The 25,291-nt window shown below is 41.9% G+C and overlaps 1 protein-coding gene across 1 annotated transcript in view; it reads right to left on the reverse strand.

Annotated features, from left to right (window-relative positions):
• The window catches only part of NCKAP5 (NCK associated protein 5), a 354,946-nt gene that overhangs the window by 221,313 nt on the left and 108,342 nt on the right, over positions 1-25,291 (reverse strand). The window contains exon 3 of the mRNA XM_053948355.1: positions 15,246-15,323. Coding sequence (XP_053804330.1) covers positions 15,246-15,323 — 78 coding nt within the window. The remainder of the gene's footprint in view (positions 1-15,245; positions 15,324-25,291) is intronic.

Genomic DNA, 25,291 nt, shown 5'->3' on the forward strand with positions numbered 1-25,291 from the left:
CAATAAACTGCAAAAAGAAAAAAAAGTGCCTACATGCAATAAACTGCAAAAATGCAGATGAGAAAAAGCTGGAGTAAGAATAAATTTCCTAGGAAATACTCTAAAAAAGAGACCAGACTGAAAAAGCCAAAAAGTACATAAAATCACATACAATATTTCTGACCTAAAGTATATAATCTTCCAGTCCATGATGTTCAGTGGAAGGGGAAAGTACATGAGAGATGCTGAAACCACTGCGAACGTTTTGTATTTTTCGTTTTTCCATCAGAGCTCTGCACTGACCATCCAGTCCATCCTCCCTGATGAGCACACCACCGAGGTGGGGGGACACACCATATGTCTCACTTTAACTCTGTAAATTGTGTGCTGTGACGCGAGTGGGACTGCTCCACCGACACAGGCAACCTCCAGGTCCAAGGATTGGTGGGAATGGGGATTACACCACACGCTGCAGCTGCTCTGGGAACAGGCAGGGCTTCAGACAGGGGCAGCACAGCCCAGCTCAGCCTCGTTCCGCACACCCGGAATCCAGCGGGGCACAACGAGCCTGGCGAGCGCTGTAACCTGGATGGCTCAAGATTTTATTGGAGCATTTGTAACACAAATGCACTTTTCCATACTGCTTCCCTCCACAAATTTCAGGTTCTAAAAGAAACATGTAAATCCAAAGCAGCAGAAACCTGATGACATTTTTATTCTTGCTACTGGCAAGCCCTCATGTAATGCCAGTGGCATTAATCCCAATGTTCACTAGCAAAGGAACTAAGAACTAAGTCCTGGTAAATTCAACCAAGGGCACTCGTTGCTTTATGCTGAAAGGGAATTCTGTATTTACCTTATATGATTTGTTTCCTCTCTTAACAAGAAATGGAAAAGCATCTGTGGTATTAATGGCAAAAAAAAAAAAAAAAAAAAAAAAAAAAAAAAAAAAAAATTTTGGTTCACCACCAATGACCAGCACAAAAATGCACAAAAAAAAAAAAAAAAATCCTCAGCATTCTGATTACTGCCTAGTTATTCCCCAACCACATTTAAAACTCTAGACTACCCATTCCAGCATTTCAGTGCAATTTTTATTGACCTACTAACCTGCAACTCTGGGAAGCCTGGAGCTAAGAACGCAATAATGGCTAGCAAATACAAATCTCCAAACAGAGTGCAATAACCTTAAGTAAACTACTGCCAAGCAAAAGTCCTGCAGATCAAACAGTTCCCACAAAGCCTTATGCTATTAACTAGCAAAAGAGTCCCATGATATCTCCATAGTCATGCACAATAACAGAGCACTGTGCTTCTGTTTACTTACATAGCTTATCTGCAATCCAGTAATGTATACAGCCAGCCCCTCCGATGTAAATCACTTCTCTGTTTCATGATACTTCCCTTGTTACAACTTTGCTAGCTTCCTAATGATAAACAGAGGGTTTATCTGGAATATCTGTTTTTAAGCGATGGGCAGCGGACACTTACAAAACCATTTTAATAAGGGACTCTATATGGTTACATGGAGAAAAAAATTTGTTAACACACAAGATAAAGTTTGCAATATGGTATTTATGTGGCTCTGCATTTTTCCTGCTGCAAAGCCCACTCACAGTTATTCCACTTATTCACACTTATTCTGTCACTCCCTGGGTAACCCCACCTCGGGAGATGGAGAGTGGAGCTAACATCCAACCAGAGCCAAAGAATCAACAGCTAAAAGCCTCATGGCCAGCCCTGGGTCACTCAACACTGCGTTTACCTCACACCCTACTGCTTTGTGTACTTCAACTCATTTCAGAAAGATCTCTACCTAATAGACTTCTTCCATGGCGACACTCTGCATCCAGCCACCAGTGCAGTGTGGAGGGCTCAAGCCTTAAACAATCAGAAATAAAATTAAAACAGAAATAAAACTCATTAGGATGCTCCTTCAAGAGGCACAGAACGGGAAGAAAATCTGCTGCCTCTGAAGCAACAGGGCTAGAATGCAGACCCGCGGGCTCCTTGCCCATAGATCAGGGAGGAAAAGGCAGGGAAGAAGAAGGTTGTCCCTTCTCTCCGGGCCGAGCAGGGGCAGAGCCCGACGGCGGAGCCGGGCGCGCAGGGGGCGGTGCGGGCTCCGGCCGGCCCGGTCCCAGCCCGCCCGCTCCCCGCGGCGCTCCGGCGCTCAGGGACCCGGCCTCCTGCCGGCGCTGGCTGCGGCACGGCCGGCGGGGCGGGGAGGAGGCCGGGCCGGCGGCGGGATGCGGCGGCAGGTGCCTCCCCCCGCCCGCGGGCCGCGCCCGGCTCCGCGCAGCGCCGCGGCCTCGGGCGGGGGAGCGGCGGGCGCCGCCGGGGCGGGCGCGGGGCGCCGGGGAAGGGGAGGAGACGGTGGCGGCGGGGCGGGTAGGAGGCGCGGCGGGCAGGTGAGGGAGGGAGGGAGGGAGAGAGGAAGGAAGGGAAGGATGGATGGATGGATGGATGGATGGATGGACGGACGGACGGACGGACGGACGGGGGCGCGGGAGCGGCCGCTCCTTACCTGGGGCGCGGTGGCGCATCCTGCGGCGGGCGGGGGCCGCGCGTCCCGGCGGGCCGGGGAGCCCCCCGCCGCCGCCCCCCGCCTGGGCAGAGCGGCTGCCGCCCCCCGGGCCGGCCGCCCCGCCGCCGCCGCTCGCCTGCTCCGCTTTGTTCCGCCGCGGCAGCTTCTCCTCCCGCTGCCGCCGCAGCCGCGGGACGCGTAACATGTGCCTGGGGAGGGCGGGCGGGCGGGCGGCTGCCCGGGGTGGCACTTTCGGCGGGGCGGGGAGCGCGGCGGCCGGGCCCCTCCGCCCCCGGCCCCGCGGAGGAGCGGGGCTGTCAGATCCAGCCCATCTGCCGCGATCGCAATCGGTCGCAACTGAATGGCTCCGGCAAATCTGCGGCGGCAGCAGGGGCTCGCCGCGGCGGGGGGGGGTGGGGGGGGGGTGGGGGAGGCCGGGCCATTGTCTGCGGCGGCCCCCGGGTGCCCCCGGGCTGGGGGCGGCGGGCGGGGGCTGCCCGGGGCCGGGGAGTCCGGGGGCCGCGCAGCCTCCGCTCGGCCGCACCGCGGCCGGGCAGCGCTGCCTCTGCGGCGGGACCGCTGCCCGCGGGCTTGAACATCATGGGGAAAACCTTCCCTCCGCACAGCCCCGAGTGGAATGCTCGGCTCGAGTTGATGCCGTCCCAGCTGTCCTCGAAAGTTAGGAGAGAGGACACGCGGCGTGGTGGAGCCGCCGGGATGCGTTGGATGCACCGAGGGGCAGCGGCTGCGCCCATAGGGCTGCTGAGGGCCTGGTGGGTGACGCACAGGTGAAAGAGTTCTGATGGATGGAGACTCACAGGCATGACCGGCACGCTTTTAAACCTCGTAGTATATGAAAAAGCAGTTCCAAAAGTATCGCTAAAAGCTTTGGCATCTGTTAATCCAAAAATAGCAAGTAAAATTTTTTGCCTTTTAGAAGAAAATCTAACTGGTACTTGATCCATTTATTTGTAGATACGTGGTGTGTGTAGAGAGAACCTAAGAAAACCTAAGTGAACAGTGAGCAAGAGTTCAGGCAAGAGTTCCCAGTTTAATGAGAGAAAGTGAGACATCATGGAAACAAGGTGAGAAAAACTGACATAATGCAAATGAGAGACAGTGGGTACACTGGGGTGAAGAGACTGCAGGAACCAGGGTGCAAAGTAAATCCTCATCTATGGCGCTGAGACAAGAAGCAAAAAGTAGAGCTCTATCTGAGAATCAAAGACAAGTACTGGAGAAGCAGAACTTCAAAAATGAAGGTGGCAGGAGTTTTTCTGGATTTTGAATTTGGAGATTTCTTAGCAGAGGAGCTCAGAAGAACAAATAAATCATTGGATAATGCTCATATTTTACTTAACAGACTAGCTGTGGCTGAAGACAGTGCAGTAAGTTGCAGAAGGGATCTCTTCCTGTGGTGGTACAGAAAACAGTCATTGCAGCTACATGTGTTGCTGTGGTGTCTTGAATAAACCCATAGCCAGATCTCTTAATGTAGATTTTGTTCCAGGTTGGCAATTCCTTTTTCCAATGTGAAATGAGAACCTCCAAAATTACTTGAATCTTTCAAACCTGTAAGTTTGTCCTTTCCACGACATAGGCACCTTGCTCTCTCCTAATGAGACACAATTGCTCCATCTTCCGAGGGCTGATCTAGAGTCCTGGGCTAGTTGAAGATCTTGGGTTTAATTAACTGTAATGGGGTGAAGCACTGTGAATCACAGTAGATGATACAGGGATGTTCTTAAATACTGCAAAACTCTGTGACAGAAAGCTGCAAAGCAGCATGAGGCAGGAACTAAGCATCATGGCACACAAGAGGTCCTCTCCAAATCCAGTAGAATTTGGGGTCTCCAAAGAGATTGTTATTCTCCATTCAAACATGATTTCATCATTTGAACAGCAAACCTGTCTGCTGATGTGTTTTAACTGCTTTGTAGTGTAGGAAAACACCTTGAGCAACTCTTGTAAGAGCCAGTTTTACCTACTGAGTAGAAGACACATTAATTTTCTGTTTAAATAGACTAAAAAAACCACAATAAAATGTAATCACACTATAATGCCTGTTGCTTGAATAGACAACCTAAACCTCCTATCCAGACTCTTCTCCAATTAATGATTGAGACTGCAAATGCAGCATGGTTTTTGAGACCTGGCTAATACATGAGGGGCTGCACTGAATCTGTCCAGAAAGTCTGTGTAATTCGGTATTTCACTGGGAAACCCCAAATACCAAGGGAATGAAGCAGCATTTCACCTCTCTCCAACCCCCTGGGAGCTCAGGGATCTCCTGACCCAAGCTTGCCCTCTGTGTGTTCAGTACATCTCACTAGCTTGCTTTCATGACTGTCCAGCCTCTAACTGAACCCACATACACTTTTAATATCCGTGGTGCAGATGCTCTGATCCTTGTTTAGATTAAAAGTCTTCCTTTCATTTGTTTTTCAATGTGCTGCCTGTTTTCATCCAGCAGCCTGTATTTCTTGCACTGAAAGAAGCAGTGGACAAGCAGCTCCTCTCCATGCTGCTCACATTTTAGCTGCCTGGGTTCCTGCTGTTTCAGACTAAAGAGTTCTAGTTGTTCCATAAATGGAAACCAACTCCTGCTTATGATTACCTTTTCTGTCCTCCGCTGAACTTACCCAGTTTTTTTGCACCTTTTCTGAAGTGGGGACAAGAACTGTAACTGGTACTCCAGATGTAGTAAAATCAATGGCATCATGGTCCCTTCCTAGGGGTGCTACTGCAGATCTTAAAATATTCTAGTCAGGGTCAAGTCTTTGTATGAAGTCTGCAAATTATTGCATACAAAGTTTCTGTTTGAAAACCTCATTTATCTTTCCATTATTCTCCTTTCCTGAAGTCCTAGAGAAAACATAGAGTGGTTTCACCAAATCTGCTAGATTAACAGTGGCTAAAAGGACAAAAAAAAAATACTGCCAGTTTGTTAATCATTTTCAGGCCTAAGCTTACATTCACTGAATTCAAGAGTGACAGACTTGGTCTCTTACTCTGTAACTAGAAGTGATTTAGAATTGAAAAGAACCAATATTTATCTACAAATTAAAGCTATAATTACAACTTGAAAGTGTTTTTTATTCATGTCGAGCTGCACTGTATCTGACTGCTGAGACACTGTTCTTCTGTGTCTCTTCAAGATTAGTAGTATCTCAGTTTCATACACAGCAACAAGTATACATTCCAAGTCATTATTTCTTGTCCCCAGGCTTGCACAATTTTGTCTAGCATAGGCATTTGCAAGATAATACACCAGTCTTCAAACAAAATTCATGACTTGGCTCACCATTGCTTCTGAGATACAAAAAACTGCAGTGCTCATACTTCAAAACACTAAAATGAAGTAGATGATAGCATTAACTCAATACATGGCTGGTAGCCGTAGTTTTAAATTAACCAACGTAACAACTGGCACAGGCAAATGCATGGTTTGGGGGATTTTTTTTTCATTTTCTCAGAGACACCAAGCTACCATTGGAGGGACAGACACTTCCTAAAATGATTTCTGATTCTCAGCTGGCATAATGTGCATGTATGTAGAGGTGATGTACCTCTGCTCCTCTGCATTCTGCAGCTCTTCCAAACAGGAGAGACCTGGGAAAGAGCAGGGATGTTGGCAGGTTGGAGGTGACACATTTGCACAGTAGTCAATAATGCCAAAACAACCAAAGGAACCTTTATGACTGTCCCTGCTTCACAGAGAAACTTCATGCTCAAAAATCTGGGAATGGGAGGAAACCTCCCAAAATGAAGTGAGTGAAGTGAGCGAAGTTATTAAGCTTTACTCACTTCTTGTCCTTCTATTAATAGTTATATATTTGCTTACACAGGACTGAGGCTGTGTATGGGTGATGTAATACCAGATTTTCAGATGTTCTACCACAAGGTTACACCAGCGGAGTTCCAGGGCTCTGTTAAACACGAGCAGGGTAGAAATCGTGTGAACTGACGTCATTAATGGAAACAGTTGCTCTTTCAGCCTGACACAGGGCACTGTTCAGTGAGACCTGAGGCAGCGCTGCCCTTTTGAGGACTTCAGTTCAGCTCTGGGGACTGTGTGCCTGGGAAAACTGCCAGGCCAGGCTATTGCACAAAATGCTGTGCCACAGGAGTGACAGGGACACTCAAGGAGTGCCCTGTGCTAGCAGGAAAAATCAGTCACTGGAAGAGAGGTGGCAGAACAAACTGGTCCCCAATAACCGTGCTGATGTGTGTTAGCATCAGCTCCTGCTGCTAATGGGTACATTCAAACCAAAAAGGATTCCATAAAAGTTTTCTCTGGATCTCAGTGGAATTAGAATTTAGATTCTTCATGGGAATTCTGAGTATCTTTGAATTGGCTGAATAAAGGGTCAAGTGCTGCCACTTGCACATTTCCACATTGCAGAGCAGAAGTGAATTCGTGACTTTACTGTCAGAGAGAGGACACAGCATTTGGCCATTTTTTCAAAAATTTGCAACTGTTATTAGAGGAAAGGAGGAGAAGAATTGAGAGTGTTTACATCTCTGGTGTGTTTTTGGACCAATTTCTCCCAGGGCTCTTCAGGAAGACAGATATCTCCTTGGCATTTAAACTCTCCCAACCATGAGGAGTGGAAGATCATAAAAATACAGGAAGTACATATGTTGTAGGAGCCACAACATATCTACTTATGTCTTTCAAAAGGGCTTCAGAGGCTTTTGGCTTGCCTGGCAGAGGACTAAGAATCTACTGAATGAAAAACAATAATGGATTTATTACAGCATTATCGAGAACTGAACTGGGAATAATTTGTAAGGTAGTATCAAACTTCCTCAGTACAGGGCAGTAGGAGCACTTGCTGATTCTGGCAGAGTGTGGAAGCAGATCAGCTTCTCCCTCTGCCATCTTTAAAGGTGCTACATAAATGACAGCAAACTGAATAACCTGCAAAATCTGGCATCTCCTTACTGCAAAACATTTGGTGGAGCTCAGTCTGGGGTTTTTATTTTTTGCTTACTTGATTATACTTTCTGAATTCTGCTTAGCTAATCAGGTGGTGATAAAACTAAGAGCCCTGAATTTTGCAAGCTTCTATTAAATTTTGAAAATCTCAGGGGAGTATCTACATAAGCAAGAGTTAGCAAATTGTGAGCTACACAGATTTAAGTAAGAGAAAACTATGCTCATGTCTTTAATATGTGATGAATGCTGCTTTATATTTGAAACCTTGTCCCCAGTGGAACCTATTACAATAATGTTTATACAGGTTTATGCTATAAATGCATGATATTTTCCCTACAGCAGAACACATTGGAATTTACTCTTGATTAAAAAAAAAAAGTGTGAATGGGTGATATCCCAGAATCTGGATTGCTATAGGCACAATTATGCCCTTTTATTAACAAATGAAGCAATGAAAAATATAATTTGTTAACATAAAAAGGACTTTGTACAGCAGGCAGAATTGATAAAAAATGTACCCTGAATCTCCTGCACCACGTGGGTACTGGACACCAGCCAAGTCCTACAGAACTCAGGAAACTGGATCTTCAGGTGCCAGTCTCAAACAAAGCCTGGACAGAGGTGCTGACTGCCATGGAAAAAAGCAGGAAGATGACAGTGATGGATCAGCACACAATTAAATAGCAGGAATAAGTGGTGTCACAGCAGTATTTGGGCTGCACAGGTGTCCTGCTTTCAATTCAAGCAGTATTTGTCTTGTAACGGGCCCAGCTACATGACACAGGGTTTACATCCACGGTTTTCTCTGTGTGAAAAACGCAGTGGTTTCATCAGCACAGGAACATCCATGTACTTTAAAATGAACTGCCTGGACAGAACAGGACAGAGCCCTCCTCTTCTGCTCCCCTTGCCACTGCTGAGCCCCTGAGAGAGGACATAATTTACTTCATCCTGTAGCATGGCAAGGGCCAAGGACAGGAGTTGGGGAGGAGACATCCAAAGAAAGGTCACCTCTTCCACACCTCATCATGGTATAGACACAAGAAAACCCCCTCCCATCACACAGCATGGGATAAGGTTGCCACCAAGCGTGTTTTAAGCCACAGAGCTTTTTAAAGATTCAAGTAGTGATGTGGGAACATCATCCCTCAGACTGAACAGGCTGACAGTACACAGTGCTGTGACTGAACACAGCAAAACTCTGGCTGACACATGGATCTCTTGTACAAGCTCCATTACTTTTTTTTGTTAAAAGGGAATTATGTTATTTCTTGTTGCGTCCTTGGGGCTGAGGAGATGAAAACCATTTCACACTTTGTGTGGAACAATGAGGCCCTGTTCTCACTTGGGGTCTTAAACTCTTGCATTAATATAATTTAGGAAAAAAAAAAAAAGGTTGTGCATTAAAGAATGAAATAAAAAATCTAAACTTGATTATTTAACTTCTCTTTCAGAAGTGAAAGTCATTTACAAGGAAAGGTGCTAACCTGACTTGCATAACTTCATATAAAATTTCTCGACCTCTTCTACATTTGCCATCAGCAGTGCCCTGTAGACTTCATCAGTGAAACAGATCAGTAAGGTACCATTCCTTTGAAAATAGCAGATTTATAAATTTTCCTTTTCTTTTGTAAACCCACCATGCCATCTAAAACCCTGTCTCAGAGCCTGTGACTGTGCAGTACTCATTTCTATAATACATTTTGGCATCCTGGTTTTATAAGGGCCTGAATTCTCAGTTGTTGCCTTGATGTAAATCTATAGGTTTTCCTCTGCCAAACAGGAGCCAGGGATCTGTGTAAAGATAAGTTGTTCAGTCTTAGAGAAGACTTCAGGGAAATGCCACTATTACTCATTAAAATTATTCTTTGCTCTGTGAATAAAGCCAATAACATAATTGGGATTATCTGAAGAGTGAAATATGATTCAATTTGAGTAAGCATGGCTGTGTGCAGACATTAGTGGAAGAGTAAATTCAGCACCAAATAATAAAATGAGACTATGGTCAGTGTCCTTTTGGAAATGTTTGATTTCTAAAGAACGAGGTAATCTCAGAGCACCGGATAATTGCGTATTCCACTCTTGGGGTCGTTGTGTCGAGGTGATCTCGGTTTCCCCTCTGGGTGCTGTGTGAGAGGAGCAGCTGCCCTGAGGTTTCCCTGCAGGGCCGGGCTGGGTCAGTGCTGTTCCCCCATGCAGCGACGCAGCAGTTGTGCAGCGCCCGGTGCTGCTACCTGGGCCAGGCTGCTCTGCAGGGGACAGACAAAATCCTGCCACTCGCACTTAGCGTCAGACAAAACCACTTCAAAGCAGATTTTTCTTTTTTTCCCTACCCCTAACTAGCCACTACAGTAAATATGTATATCTGCATACACAAAAGAGTTTGTTCTTAGGAAAAATCTTAAACAAATGCAAAACCATGCCAGGATTATACATTTCATTTCCCAGCATACAAATGAGGAACTAATTTAGTCTGGGCTGTTCATGCATTTTGCTTTTAACAAACATCCATATGCCAAATAGACCTTCCACATACTTCCCTGCTGGAGTTTTTTTTTCCTTTCAACTTGGTAGGGAACATTTGTGATCCTTATTCTACCAAATATATCTAAAGAATATATTTTGCTCAAGGCTTTCTATTTTATAATTTAAGAGAAACAAAATCAATTCATGGCTCTGGCAGTCTTGCTATTATGACAAATATACATCTGTGCAAAACTACCCCAATCCCTAATTAATTACAGAATGTTATTAACATTTTATAATTTAGTATTGGTTTTTTTATTTAATTTTATAAACACAGCCATATGAAGTTACTTTTTATGGACCACTTTTTCATCTTTTGCATGCAGTTCTGAAATCTGGGTAGTTTAGCACAGATACAGAGATATTTGCTTGTATCAAGATTATTTTCTATTCAGATGGTTCTCAGTCCTTTATGTAATGACTTCAATACTGAGGCCTGACACTTCACTCCTGACTCATGCAGCACTGATGAGCAGTGTTAATGGTAGTCTTTCCAATTAGGCTGAGAGTCATGTTCTTTAAAATTAATACTTTTATGAATATGTAATGCCAATCATATTTCTCATTTACCAGGGCACATCAAGTTGAGTTTAATTTTAAGTCAGCTTAGTAAATACTTCGCAAAAATATGCCCTGGTGGAGTTAAAATAGCTCATTGCTGAAAGAGATTTATTTATTGATCTGGTAAAGAGCTGCACATAAAATTGCTATCAACTTTAATCAGATGAGGACAATTATTTTATATGACTAATTAGTGGAACTAATAAAAAATCTGAGCAAGTATAAACTTCTATGAAGCATTTATATTTGTTTCAAAGACAGTGATCAGTCTTGATTTGAACATTGAGATAAATCCTCATATAAGCACTGTTTCTACTGCAACTTCAACAAGAGTTCTAGCAGCTATTCAGCCTGTGCTTACACATTCAGAATTTATACTGGATTTACATAGTCCATCATAGTCCATTTGTAATCTTTAAACTATCCTCTCTTACTTTTCTATGACCCTATTAAAAATATAATCTAAAAGGCAAACAGAAAAAGCCTTGCTTTTCTCAATATTCGGATTGCTCTCACCCAATTTGGTCCTGAAGAAGTATCTTTTATAGCTGTGGTGTGACAGGGGCATGGTACTGGGGAGCCAGAGGAAGCAAGTGGTTCTCATTCACAGATAATAGGGTGACAGTGCTTTTTGTGGCCTTTTTGGAACTACATCTGCACTGCTCACTGAACCATCCACATTTATACCCAGCTGAGGAAAAGCACGTTTGGCCAAAAATAAGGTACATTTTAAATTGGTATCCTCGTGCATATTTAAACACCAATCCTCTGTAGAAATGCTCATCTGAAGCAGTACTGTGAGCTCCATAATACTTAGTAGCTTTATATGTTTTTGTCTACATTTTTGTGTGTTTTTCATAAAAAAGGTCACAAATCAGAAACCTCAGCTTTAGAGAGACATGTATGTTACAATGTTAGTTGGAAGAATATGAATTAGTACCTGGTGTGACTCCTAATTGCCAAACTCAGTTCTACTCTACCTCATTCAGCTTCAGCCTCAAATACTAAGGAAACTAAAAGGAATCAATGTTTTCCTGGGTTTATCATATGCATCTAGCAGTGCTGTAGAGATGTAGGAAAAAACCCCAAGAAAACACCACCCCAGCAAAACCAAAGACTGATGAAGAGACAAGAGGCAGGCTTTAGTGGCTAATAGCACTAAAGACTTTTTTCCTGGCTTTATGTGTTGCCAAGATGGTATGACCAGACAGGTGGATCAAGAAGCCTCATGCTCTTACTACACCTCACCACACCACACCAACCTCTAATCATAATCTACAACAACAATTTTGGAAGATAATTTATTCCAAATACAGTCTATAACTTAAACTAGCATCATAGACCAGAGGCAATGTTTGTTATGAGAACTTCCAGAATGGGTTAAAATGGGGGTTGGCCCCAAGACCTGGCTGCTCACACCTTTACTCCCCTCGGGCCAAGTTACGAAGCCCTGGCAAGAAAAAGATGCTTGTGCAGAGAATGACCTTATTTAGTTGGGGCAGCATTTGATTTTTTTCTCAGCCTTCATTACTGTAATATCATACACAGGGTTTTTCCTTTGTGTGCCATGCAATTTATTCCCCTAAGATTAGTCTTTTTCTAGTCAAGCAGTTTAAAGCTAATCACAGTTGTTATTTTAATCTGTGCTCACCATTAAAAATTCTCACTGAGCTATTTTGCTTGTTAGCAATTAAGGCTTCCCAATGGAAGTTCATGATTACAGCAAAGGCAACCTGTTTAATACTTGGCACCTCTTTAGTACACAGGCATTAAAACAAGGAGCACAGAAGCATGCTAATGCTGCTGATGAAAGCAGAGCAGATCTATTTAACAAACTCTGTTTTGAATATACAGCATAGGAGAAATGCAATGCAATCCTCTTGTACAGTTCTGGTCCCTCCTCTCTGTGTTTTACATTACTGTAGTAAGGTGGGGAAGTGCTGTTTGACCTTCATTAACTTATTACATATTAGTCATGTCTGAACTGCAGCATATCCTCAGGCTTTTAGCAAGGCAGACTGAAGTGTTGGTCCTGGTTCCAGTAGCACGACTAATAAAATTCCCTGGAAAGGTCTTAAGACCAGGGTCTGACCTTTGTTTATTCAGGCAAGCATCCTATGCTGAATTATGACTTCTGACTTCTTTCTTCTGTTAAGAGAATTAGTAATTGCTGCCACTGATCAGTGTGTCAAGACTTAAAAATTAAGATCTACCATCAAGTCAATTAGCAAAGACTACAGGAGCAAATTTATGCTTCTCATGTTGATTGTCCACGTGAATCTGCCATAAAAACTATACATTAGCTGAACTAAAGCATTAAATGACTAGGTAGAAAACAACACTGCAAGGGGATTCCACTCACCTGACCCAATTCTGTCCTGTTTAATGTTATTTTCAGACAGGGTAGGGCAGAAAAATCCAAAATAATATTTTCCTTTTGTTTTTAAACTGGTACATGGAGATGCACAACCACTACTGTACATCACCTGCAATGGTAAATGTTGGTGATTTACATTGATGGGGGTCAAATTTGTCTCATGTTGGGTAAATGTGATTAGCTCCAACCTGAGAAATAGGGGAACTAATGTCAAGTCAGCTATGCTATCAATAATGTGAAAATAACTACTGTAAAATGTCTAGTATAAAAAAAAAAGCTGTGTTAATAAAATCTGCATCTCCACAAACTACTGAGGTACCTTCTCACATTGCAGTCAAGGTTTTAAGAAGAAGGAATCTGAAGCTGGGTTAGAGGTCTGCTTTAGTGGAAAGCCATAAAACGTGACCTAAGCATTGCCAGTCCTCCTGGGACAGCAATTACAGCAATAAATGTTCCACAGCAGATGCTAATGCCGTGTATAAACAGTTGTCCTCCAAACTGAAAAGAAATTTTGGCCCCCACATGTCTTTTAGGGTCCCGTTGTACGTGTGGAGATGTAAAGGAAATGTAAAATTGATGTGCACACCATGGCATTGGGTTTAGTCTCCTCTGCCTCGGCCTGGGCACTATAAATCTGTGCTGGCTGTGAATGAGGCTGGAGGAGCTAAATGGGCAGAATTTGTGTGTGTCAGATTTATGGGCTCGCCCGAGTTCCGTGGGGGTTATCGCTCAATGTCAGGTTCAGCACCCGCTGACCCACTGGGCTCAGATCATGGCAGTCACAAATCAGGAGCATAATGAAGGCTGAGGAGAGGGCTCTGCTGATTTATTAGGACATCTGTCTGGCTGTAGACAGCCCAGCACTGCCCCTGTGTAGTGCCAGCTATTAGCATAATCCTCACCATGAAACTTCTCAGAGATTTAAAAGAGAGGAATAAAGTGTTCAAAGAAGACTGGCTAAACCAGAAAGGTTTTTCTTGTAGTGCTCATTACCAGTCTTAACTTTTTATGCCAACACCCCATAAAAATAATGATAAAAATAAATAATGTTAAAAATAAATTAATGGTTTTGGTTTTTCAAAACCACTGAATTTTCAGAACACATCTGTATGTCTGTTTATAATAAAGTCACTACCCTTGCTATTTTCAAAGACTTTTAAATATTTTAATATTTTATTATTCATTTATATTTAAGCACAGTAGTGTCATCTGCATATAATGTTATCACCTCCATTCTCACAAAGTTAGTCTCCTGAACTCTGTAATGTTAAATGAAAACTTCAACATTTGTGCCAATTATATTTGGCTACTTTTTAGAAAAGAGGGAATTAAGCACAAACTTTAGGAGTTTGCCTTATAAGTAAGAGTCAGTATCCTAATGCTGTAAGCTGTAAATGCTGTGATACTACTTTATATTGTATAGGTCAAGAAGTTTGTGAGGTGCAGAACAACTAATACTGGCATGTGCAAAGTTGCTCTTTTTTTGTACATGAGAGGCATTCACCTGAAAAATCAGACAGATCATTATTTCTCACTTGATCAGAACTAAGGTGAAATAGGTTTCAGTCTATGAACATTAAATTATTCCCTGAAGATACTTTATGTTTGACTGTGTTTTAAAAGACTGTCACTGTTCATATGTCTTCAGAAAAAAAAAAAAGCTAAACATTGCATTAAGAAAAAATTGCTGTGAATGTTGAGAGAATTTTATCACTGCTATTATTCCATTTCCTTTGTATTAAGTGTTAATGTTAGATAGGATTTGAGCAGTTACCAAATTTGCTGTAGGCAGTGTAGAAACACCCACCAGCAATGTGGCAATCCCTGCTTTGCTTAAACCAGGGTGAAGTCTGGGCAACATTAACAGAGAAGATATAGAAAATCCGGACTATCAAGAGCACTGCAAAATTGTAAACCTGTGTTTATTTTAGTTGCAAAACTCTCAATTGGTCATGCTGCTGTGGTGGTATTTTGGCTAGATTTTGTGTGCCATTCAATAAAAACACTTACATTCAGGGATGTAAGACAATTTCTGAAATTCACTCCAATTGAAAGAATCAAGTAGAAGTAGAAGTAGAGTTAGCATCCACTGCCTAGAAACTCTAACATGAATAAACCTGTGCAGATGTGGAACTGCCTTGATTAACAAAGGCATGATTCGACTCGTGTGTGCTGCCCTGCTTATTTCATGAGGTAAGATTTGGTAGTCTGCAAAGAATTAAAAAATGGAGAAACCGAATAGCCAATCATTCATTTGAACTCAAAAATGGAAACTATGGATTGCAGGATTGTTTCCAAAATAGCAAAATAAAAAAACACGTGTGGCACAGTACTTGCCTCCATAAATTCCAGCGTTGTTCTTCCAGCTGAGTCACTAAATGCTCTATGTATTTGTTGGAGTCCATATATTCCTAAACGAAAAATTATTACAATATTAGTTTTTCAATCTGCAAAGTATTTGTAAAATTTTGAGTAAAAACCAGTCAGAGTCAGTTTGTGAAGTGCACTCTGATTTTGCTCCCAAAGTTATCCCATGTACATAGAAATCACAGTGATGTAAAAATCTAGATTAAATTCACATTTGGATGCATATTACATGAACTGGGCAGTAGCCTAATGCACAGCACACTTCAGAGATTATTTCAGGAGAAGACAAGAAGCACTGAGAGTACACAAGCAGCACAAATCAATTAGTATGCATATAAATTCATATCCATATTCCAAGCCCAGAATAATCTTCCCTGGATCTAGACTGAAAAATAACTTCCCAGCAGTGCAGTCACTGTTTTTGGTGCACACTTTGTTTACTTTAGCTATTAATCAAAGTGAACTGAATATTTGACTCCAATATTTATTTTATGGACAGTATGAAAAATACTATAGCATGTACCCTATTTGAAAATGAAGCTATAACTCAGCCCTTATATTATTTTCCAGTCCAACTTTTGCAGATGCAATAAGTTGCAATATCAGCTCTATGAAAGCTCCTGTACTTGTGTCTAGACAGAACTTCTGATAAATAACCTTGACCAGATGAAAAATTTGGATTTTTTCCCATTGAAGCCTATTCTTTAAACTCAATGCAAAGAAGTGATGTTTATTCTCAGCAGAGAAATCTGTCAGTAATAGAAATACACCACCTCATTTCCAAGAGGAAGGCAACATCAGTGTTATTTATATCAAATATTTCAGAATGAGCCCACAGAATCACGTGATATAGTATGATATATTTGGATGACAGCAGTACCAACACAGTCACATTACTATTATTCTGAAAGTCTATCAGTAATAATATAACTGTCTTGAAATATCTCACCAAAGCAAAAATATATCTTAAACCTCATACTTCAGGAAATTGCAAGTATTGGAGTAAAGAATCCATCTTCACTTTCTGGAGACAAAAGCTCAATTTTTACAGCTCCACTGTTTTACCTTTGGACTCATCACAGAACCACTTTGTGGGGTTCCTCTTTGTATTAGAAGTTGTCTCTTTACTAGTATTATTTCTTTTGTGTACAAATATGGATTTTTGTTGCAAAGCAGTTGGTTCTTTTGAGCCATTGATCTTCATGACCAGGAATATGAGACAGCTACTACAGGGACTGTACATCATTGTCTCCTCAATGTGAAGATAAATGTTAGCTGATTTTAATGATCATAATTTATATATAAATGTACATTTTTATTTTTCAGGACTGGAATTGTTCCAAGTGATTCTATGTTTCTGTCCACAGTCATTATTTTCTTGTTCAGAGAGTGGTCCTGCAAAGGCATAAAGAAAGGTCCCTGGCACAGAAGCAAGAGTAGGACTCAGCTCCCAAGGAGGCTCTGCAAAAGCATCTCAGCCATATCCTGTTCAAACTGCATGGCTTGAAAAGCTTTGGGTGTTGTAAAACTTTCCATTGAACTCTGTGGTTGCCTCAAGTTTAAATTTCATTCTAACTGCTGTAAATAGAAGCATCACATAGCTGTTTCTTTCAGAACACATTAAATAATGGAAATCCTGAGAAACACCATGAACTTCAGTGGCAATTAAGCAGGAAGCTTCTTCTAAGCTAATTCCAGTAAAATCATTCTGCAATATGCATATATTAGAGCTCACAAAATGTATACTGTACAAATATATAATGATGATTAGTTGCTGCACCAAGTTCTTTAAAACAAATTGCCTATTTTAGTTTATATTTTTTACTACAATGAATCTGGCATAAATTAGTGTTAATACCTTTACATCTTTTTAATGCAATATTAAACAATATTTCTGATTTATTCATCAGTGCACTTTGCCCTACAGGCAAACATAGGATCAGCAGTTTTATTCTGCATAAATTCTACCATGATAATATAAAAACCTCATTCTGAAGCAATTTTCTTAAAAGTGTTTTTTGGAAATAAGGACAATGGGGAAGAAGAAAGTCCTGTGTTTATCCTATATGACTGCTGCCTTAAGGTTTTCCTGTGACAAATCAGAAATATTATTCTGTTTCTCTTTAAAAACCAGCAACCTGGGAGTATGTAATCTTATCAGTGTGCAAAAGTGATGCAAAAAAATCAGCCATGATTTGATGGTGGTTAGCAGCACCTCCTTTCTCCTGGCACATTCATGTGCCAGCTGTGTCTGCAGCAAGCCATCTGCTTCAGACAAGGCCTCTGTCCCTAAGCCCAGGTTTCTGCTCTCTTCTCTTATCAACTGTCCCAGTAAGACAAATTCTGCCATCCCTGGATCAGGACCCAGTGCTATAATTTTGCCAGTATGAAGCAAATAGCAAACAGTCACTTGAGATTTAGAACAACTTCATGATTTAGAATAGCTTGGCACATTCAGTGACAGCAGGAAATGTGAGTAAAAACCCCAAAGTAATCACACTGGTTTATGGTTGGACTCAATGACCTTAAAGGTCCTTTCCAACCTAAATGATTCTCTGACTTTATCTTCAACGAGACAATGTATACAGTTCATTAAAGCACTTCACAGTGCCCGATAGATCACACCTAGAGGGGAAATACAAGCATTTTGTAGCTTCCTTGGAGCTCTGTCATGTGAATGCTTGTGCCAGGCAGGCTCTGAGTAGCATGGAAAACTGTGGAGTCTGGAAGATTATGTGGAGCCTCGTTTTCTGATGTAAGGATAAAAATCATTTAGGCAGACATGATGGTACTCAGATACTAATGAGACAGACCAATCAAATGGGAGAGAAAAGCTGTAAAAGCACAGCAGCCCCAGCGTTTCAAAAGGGGGTCACAATTCCTGTTCCCCCTAGAACAATGGACACTGAGCACCTGCAGAGCAGGAGGGGGTAAAGCTGTGTAAGGCCAAATCAATATTTCTGAAATGACATAGCATTTTTAATCTGAAGATGTAGATGCCAAATTTAAGTATTTAGGTACATTTGATACTGTTACATAGCAATTGTGCTGATGGTAGAATTGCCAGTCATGCTGTTGTCCACACCTGGACTCAGCCGCCTGCACTGCTGGCTCTGCTTGGAGTGTCACTCCTACCTCTAGCCATTCCTCACAACTTGCAGGATTACTGAGAAGTTCAAGATTTAAACAACCAAACAAAAAATTAAAATCCTTTTCAGAATAATGAGTGAAACCTGTCCCTTTTCTTCTGAATTAACTACCTTGCAGCCATGAGAAATTCACTCTTCCATCTATCCTCCTGCGATGGCACTGTTTTAAGGAAAAAACCTTCTGTATATGTTTAAATGCAGTAGAAAAATCTTTCTAACAGCTGCATGTATTCTGACATGCAGGAGGAGATGGCATGCAAATGTCACATACCAGCCCATCTAATTTAGAGAGCATTAGAGAATTGTTTTACCCAGATTATTGCTGATTTGAGTTGAAGCACAAGCCTAGAAAAACACCTAAATATGTTTTTTTTGACAGAACTAAATATCTCACTTTGCAATGCTTAATTGTTTTGCTAGTTTTTTATTTTAGTTAGTTATTTTTCTTTTCTTTGTTAGCTGGATGGCTGTCAGGAAAAAACAGAGAAAAGAAAGGAAATTAAGCGCCTCCACTGAGGCCTGGGATCCACTGCTTGGTATTTTGGTTGGTTACTTGGGTATTTGTTCTGGCATATCCCTGTTGTTGTGCTGGGCAGGGTATCAAAAATTATCCAGCACACAGAACATTTTCCCATCCATTGTTACAGAGCAAACCCTTCAAGCAGCCTTAGGCTCCAGCACAGGAGTCCCTCACTGGAAGCTGGAGGTGATAAATTCAAGCCAAAGGAATAGTAAGAAGTCTCTGCCTCTCTTAAGGAACTTGCACAGCTTGGTATCAAAGAGAGTTTAATGAGCTTAGCGAGATGTGAAAAGGATTAAGGATACCAGCAAATCACTTGATTACGTACTTAATTCAATAGGGCCACTCAGGAGCTGAAGGCTCGCCTGTGCTGCCCTGGGCAGCAGGGCCATGGGTGGGACTGGCCTGTGGAAGAGGTTCTGCAGTGACTTCTGTGAGCCAGAGAGAAGTTTGATAAGAGGATCCGTGTTTACCCCGGAAAGAATTTTCTAGCAAGGTCATTGATGTAGAAGCCAAGAAAGGAAGGAGGATAAATAGAGAAACCTGCAACTGTCTATTCCAATAAGCACTTTGTTTGTCTCTCATGACCAATGAGTAAAGTATAAACTTATGAGTTTTGTAAGAATGTATAAAAAGCATGCATGCTATAATAAAAACAGGTTTGAAGCCTTCTGAAAATGGAGTGTTGCTTCGTATTGTGGCCGTCTCAACAACGACACTGGCCCCTCCTGCAGCACGGACACCCCTGCTCCCCCAAACCCACGCACCTCAGCCAGGCACATGGGGACACGGCCACTGTCCCTCTGCCAGCGCTCTCCTGTCCTGAACAAGCTCCCAGCAAAGGGCCTCGTGCATGGCTGAGTTGCCTGAGCTGTGCAGAAAACAGGGAAGCTGGGACAGAGACTTTGCTGGCACTCACATTCCTGCAGACCAGTTTTAAAGCTGGAAGGTAAACATCATATTCAGCCCTGCAGAGCCCAAAGCTTTCCATTTCCCCTGGCACATCTAATTGCACTCCTGGTTCGGTTGGGACAAATTCTGTGCACACAGCTCTAGCCCACTCTTCCACAACACCATCAACTTCTTTGATTCCCCTCATATTTGCATTTGGAAGCAGGCAGGAGAGCACCAGCACAGATTCAGGCTCCTGTGCTCCACAGAGGAAAACGTTGGTCAGTGGGGAGCAGAGAAAAACCGAGTGAACAACGGGATAAAAGCACAGACAAGTTCCTCCGAGAGTCTGGAGCCGTCCAGACAGGGAGCTCCAGGGAGAGCCCACAATCATCTGCTACAGTTCAGGAAGTCACATTTTCACAGGGAAAGGTTATTAGAAATCAAACAACAACAAAGCTGTCTGCAGCTAAACAGCAGACTGTTGCAATTAGGAAATGATGTTAGCAAAGCAACAAGGGGGACATCTAAGCTGTTACACTGAGTGTGGAGACACGAGTCATTTTTGAAGGATTTTGGAAGAGTGCCCTGGGGTAAAGCTTTAAATCTGGGGAGAGTGACTTCAGAGAATATTATAACTTGTAAAATGCTTATTTTTGTTTTCATCATGCTGCATATATCTTTGATAGAAAATAGACTTTTTTCCAGCAGCCTAAGAGGACACACATATAGATTTATATATATATATATATATGTATTCTTGTCTAGACAATGTTTTTCATATCCAAAAGCAATGTCAATGAGAATTGAGTAAGCTTTCTGTTGCACACTAAAAAGAAATAACTTATAAAAAAAAAATAAAACCCTTTAGGATTCGTAATTTTTCACTCCTTTCAATACCACACCTTGGCTAGACTACTTACTTTTGGTCCTAAATAACAATGAAAGATAAACCGTATGTCTTAGAGAAAATAATATCTTTTAAAACTGCCATTGTTGCTGATTTAATTGTCAATATTTTAATTGTCAGGTTTATTAACCACTGGCATGAAAGTGTTCATTGAGAGCCTCTGCAATGGAGCAGGAGGCTGGCAAGAGCCCTTGTGCACATTACACCATTATGGGAAAATCAGTAATGAATAGTTTAATAAATATATTGAGCAAATTTCTTAATTGTTCAAAATCACTTAAGCCTCAGTGAACAGTTCCTATTACATCTCAGCTGCAGTGATTAAAACTGATTTACCAATTCATCTGAAGCCAGCTGTTTTCATAAAAAATCAGCTAGGTTTTCCTTCTGCTGCTGCTTGGCTTCCACTTTGCACCCTATTAACCAGCACCATCCACAACACAGCAGAGTTTAGTAAAGCCTGAAACGGCACAAGCTCATTGGCTGACAGACAGATTCTGCACCCTGTGCTCTCTGAGGACAGGGATGCAGGGATAGTTCTCAGAGGAATGCTGTCCAGATCTGCAGCTGGCACACAAAGCCCTGCTGCATTTGGGTTTTGCCAGTTTGTCCCCAAAGGAGTTCAGTCTCTGGGATAACTGTGGGTACCCTGCTACTCAGTGACACTGATGCTGGTGTTCTTTCCCCACAGGGAAGAGAATGGGGAGAGAGAATACTGCAGTTTTACGCTTTTCCCCATCAGCTTATAAACCTTTCTGTTTCCCAGTAAGACATTTTCCAGGAGCAAATCTCCTGTCTCAGGCAAGCATGTGCAGGAGAAATGTGTGGACCAGTATTCTGCAAGAGCTCTTCCCCAGCTTAGTGGACCACTAGACCATAAGCTGGAAGGTGAGAAAAAGATTTGGCAGGAACCACTACCCCCAGTCAGATTTCCAGGTGCTTGGCTGGTTTGGGTAGTTGCAAACAAACCAATATTTTTCCTATGCAAACAGCAGGCTATGGAAATTATGTCATTTCTGCTAAATATTGAACAAATAATTACATTTATCTGTAGAAGAAACGGGAACTGGACATTTTGTCCAGCAGGCAAGTCAATGCCGCTTTTAGGTGATTTTCTTCCCCTGAAAGTATAAATCAGTAAAAAACAAATACAAAGCATTACCTAGAATTTACTAGAGTCATCCTGAAATAGAAAAGGATGATATCATAGTAGGAAAGTTTGCACTTACATCCTCTAAGTTGTGGAGCTTTTAAGACCCATGAGCAGAGTCACTGAGTAATACATCCCTACAGCACTGACATGTGGATGTCCTTAATTTGGATATGGAGCCAAAACAACCTCCATAAAGGCCAAATCTCCATGGATACCCACCTATCCTGAGGTTCAAGTGGCTGGGTAGGGCCTGACCCTGAGTGACAGAGCAGGAACTGCAGCAGATGCAGGTGATGGTGCAGAGTATGCACTGCACTCATCACTGCTTGTCCCAGAGGAAAAAAACCACCAAGAACTCTTTGAGCTTCTAACCTACCAAAAAAGTCAACAAGACCACTGGACCAGCCAAATATTTCAGCAGGAAATGGGAAAAATTTGCCTTTTGGCAGGAAGAGGAATGAATATGGTCAAGCAGGTTGTGTCAGAGCACCCTGGCTGTGTCTCCTGGGCAGGTTTGGGGCTGCTCTCCCATTTACTGCAGCTTATGGAAAGTTCTTGTCCTCACCGAGTATAAAATCTCTCTGTACAGTGAAATATAAAATGAATAGAGAGACTGAAGCTTAACATAATGATAGATGTAAGAGCCCCTGGTTGCTGGAAGTTATTGATGACCATGTGTAAGTTAAGGAGGTGTCAGAGATGTTTACAGATAGATCAGATAAATGTTTACAGTCCAGCAATTCCACGAATAAAAATGTGACAGTGTCATTTAAGGCAACAGAAATTTGCTATTTAGCTAAAACAGACAATTTGCCATTTAGCTAACACAGACATCCAGAGTTAAAAAAAAAGGTAGTAGGAAGATGTGCAGATTTTATGACTTTGCTGCTACACAGTGTGTATATTTACATGAAATAATTAGCTGTAGTCTTGTTTATGTCAAATCCAATTTGCATTAATAAACTTCACCCAGCAAACGCTCTGATGCTGTAAGAAAATGCCCAGAAATGTTAGCAGCCATAAAAATGCAGAGTAAACACCGGAGCATTTAATTAATCAATTTCTGACATTACCAAGTAATTACAATTTCTGAATCGTTTTTTGAAAGTTTTTTATGAATATAAATCAACCACAACACATGGAAGAACTGCTGGTGGGAGGCATTTGACTTACGTAGACATATGGCACTTGCATGTGACTCCCACTGTCTAAAGAAGGCAAGGAGTTACAATAAAGATACAGAAACATTCATAGGATCTATTGCAGTGTTGGGAAAATTGAATTCTAAGATTATTAGAGATCTTTGGGATTCACAGATAAAGATGCTTCATTCTCAGAATGCATCAGACTTTTAAACTCACTTGAAGCACTGTCATCTATCCAACAACAAATACATCAGGACCTGAAGTTTTCTCTACCATTTTCTGTAATTGCTTTGTTATGACTTGTCCTCACATTTATTCTGGCAGCTTCTGATGAGGCACAATGTACATCCACATAAGTCAAGCCTATCTTCATATGGTTTCATTTCGACTAAAAACAACCTAATAAACAAACAAACAGTAGATGCTCATGCATTCAATCATTATAAGTCAGTAGCAAAAATTATAAAGTATACACTATATATAATCATAGGATGGCCTGGTTTGAAGACCACCTTGATGACCATCAAGTTCTAAATCCCCTGCCATGGACAGGGACACCTTTCATTAGACCAGGTTGCTCCAAGCTCCATACAACCTGGCCTTGAACACTTTCAGGGATGGGGCAGCCACAGCTTCTCTGGGCAACCTGTGCCAGTGCCTCCTAATACCAAATCTCAACCCTCTCTCAGTTTGAATCCACTCCCCCTTGTCCTGTCACTCCATGCTCTTGTAAGACATCCATCTCTGTCTTTCTTGTGGGCTCCATTCCATTGAGATATAAAATATTTCAAAGTAAGTTAAAATCCAACACAATGTTACAGGCACATCAATCTGATGATGCTGAAATATGTCCAAACATCACTGGACAAAATAAGATGAGGAAAAGTTCTGAGGCCCACTCTAAGGACAAGGATAACCTGAGGTTTGGCAAAACCCAAATTACCAAGCCCTTAGGGTTTGTATGGATGGAAAGCAGGGAATCTGGAGATGAGCAGATGATGTACAGCACCACAGGCTGGGATCTCTTTTCCAGACAGGTTTCACTTGCTTTCTCCAACCACCCCTCTTTTGTCCACCTGCCACCATGCTCTGCCCCACCCACAAACATTTTCACACAGAGGAGGGAGCTGGTTATAACACATTTGAAAATTTATCTCCATGTCAACGGCTCTGTTTGCAATGTCTCGCTTGTGCATATCTATAGTCAAGAAAAGATTGTCTCCAAGCTAATAATGTAGCATTGCTTGGAAAATCTCAGAAGCTGCTTCCAGCACTCCACCCCTTCCTGATATGCTGAATTTAGTGTGACTACTTACATCCATACATATCATCTGCATGATACATAAACACAAACACACAGAAAAATGATGGAACCTGCAAATAAATATGCTCCTAAATATTGCCTGTTCATTTTTCACTCTGTGCACAGAGAAAAAAAAATTAATCTGAAGCTAATAAAAAATATACCTTTGCATTTTCACAGTTTATTGCAAACAAAGCAGGAGCTGTGCTCACAGGGAGCTTTGTATACTCATGGTCTGCCTAAAACACATTTATTGTCACAACCAGGACTTGCATCAGCTTCAGCTTTGGGTATTGACTGATTGTAGGACACAACTGAGTTTAGGCATGGATCAGTTGTAAACTGCCGCCCAAATCACGCTTTTTCTTCAACCCTTCAAGTCCAACTCGTGGACTAATTTCCACAAGATATCCGAGAAAATAAAAGCATTCATTAATGCAACAAGACTGGCCCTGCTCAGAGGTATTTGAAGGTAGGAAAATTTTAAAAAAACACCTCTGCAACATTCAATGTATTTTCTTGTAAATAACTATTCAGTTCCATTTGAGAGGAAGGTGGACTGTTCTGCAAAGCAGATTCTTGTGAGGAGCTCACAGTCCCCATGCAGGACAGGCAGGCAGCATGATGGAACCTGACTTTCTGGGTCAGGGGATTAATCATAAGAAGTTTGGCATTTCCTAAGTGGTGTGTAGGCTGGACAGGATCATGTGATCCTGGCTGGAGATAAACTTTTCGTGTATCAGGGATTTAGTGGAAGTGGATTTAGTGGAAGGAAAATGTTTCACTTTAATGGTAAGCTATAAGCAGAGGGTTCAATAAGGTCCCAGAAAGGAAATAAGAACTGGAATATTTGTGTCAGCAAACAGCACACAGGCATTCACTTATGTTGTGTGTAGGCCTGTTAAATACTTAAGCCAAAGCAGTGCCTTTAGTTACAGACA

Source organism: Vidua chalybeata, chromosome 7, assembly GCF_026979565.1.
Source record: "Vidua chalybeata isolate OUT-0048 chromosome 7, bVidCha1 merged haplotype, whole genome shotgun sequence".
Classification (NCBI taxonomy): domain Eukaryota; kingdom Metazoa; phylum Chordata; class Aves; order Passeriformes; family Viduidae; genus Vidua; species Vidua chalybeata.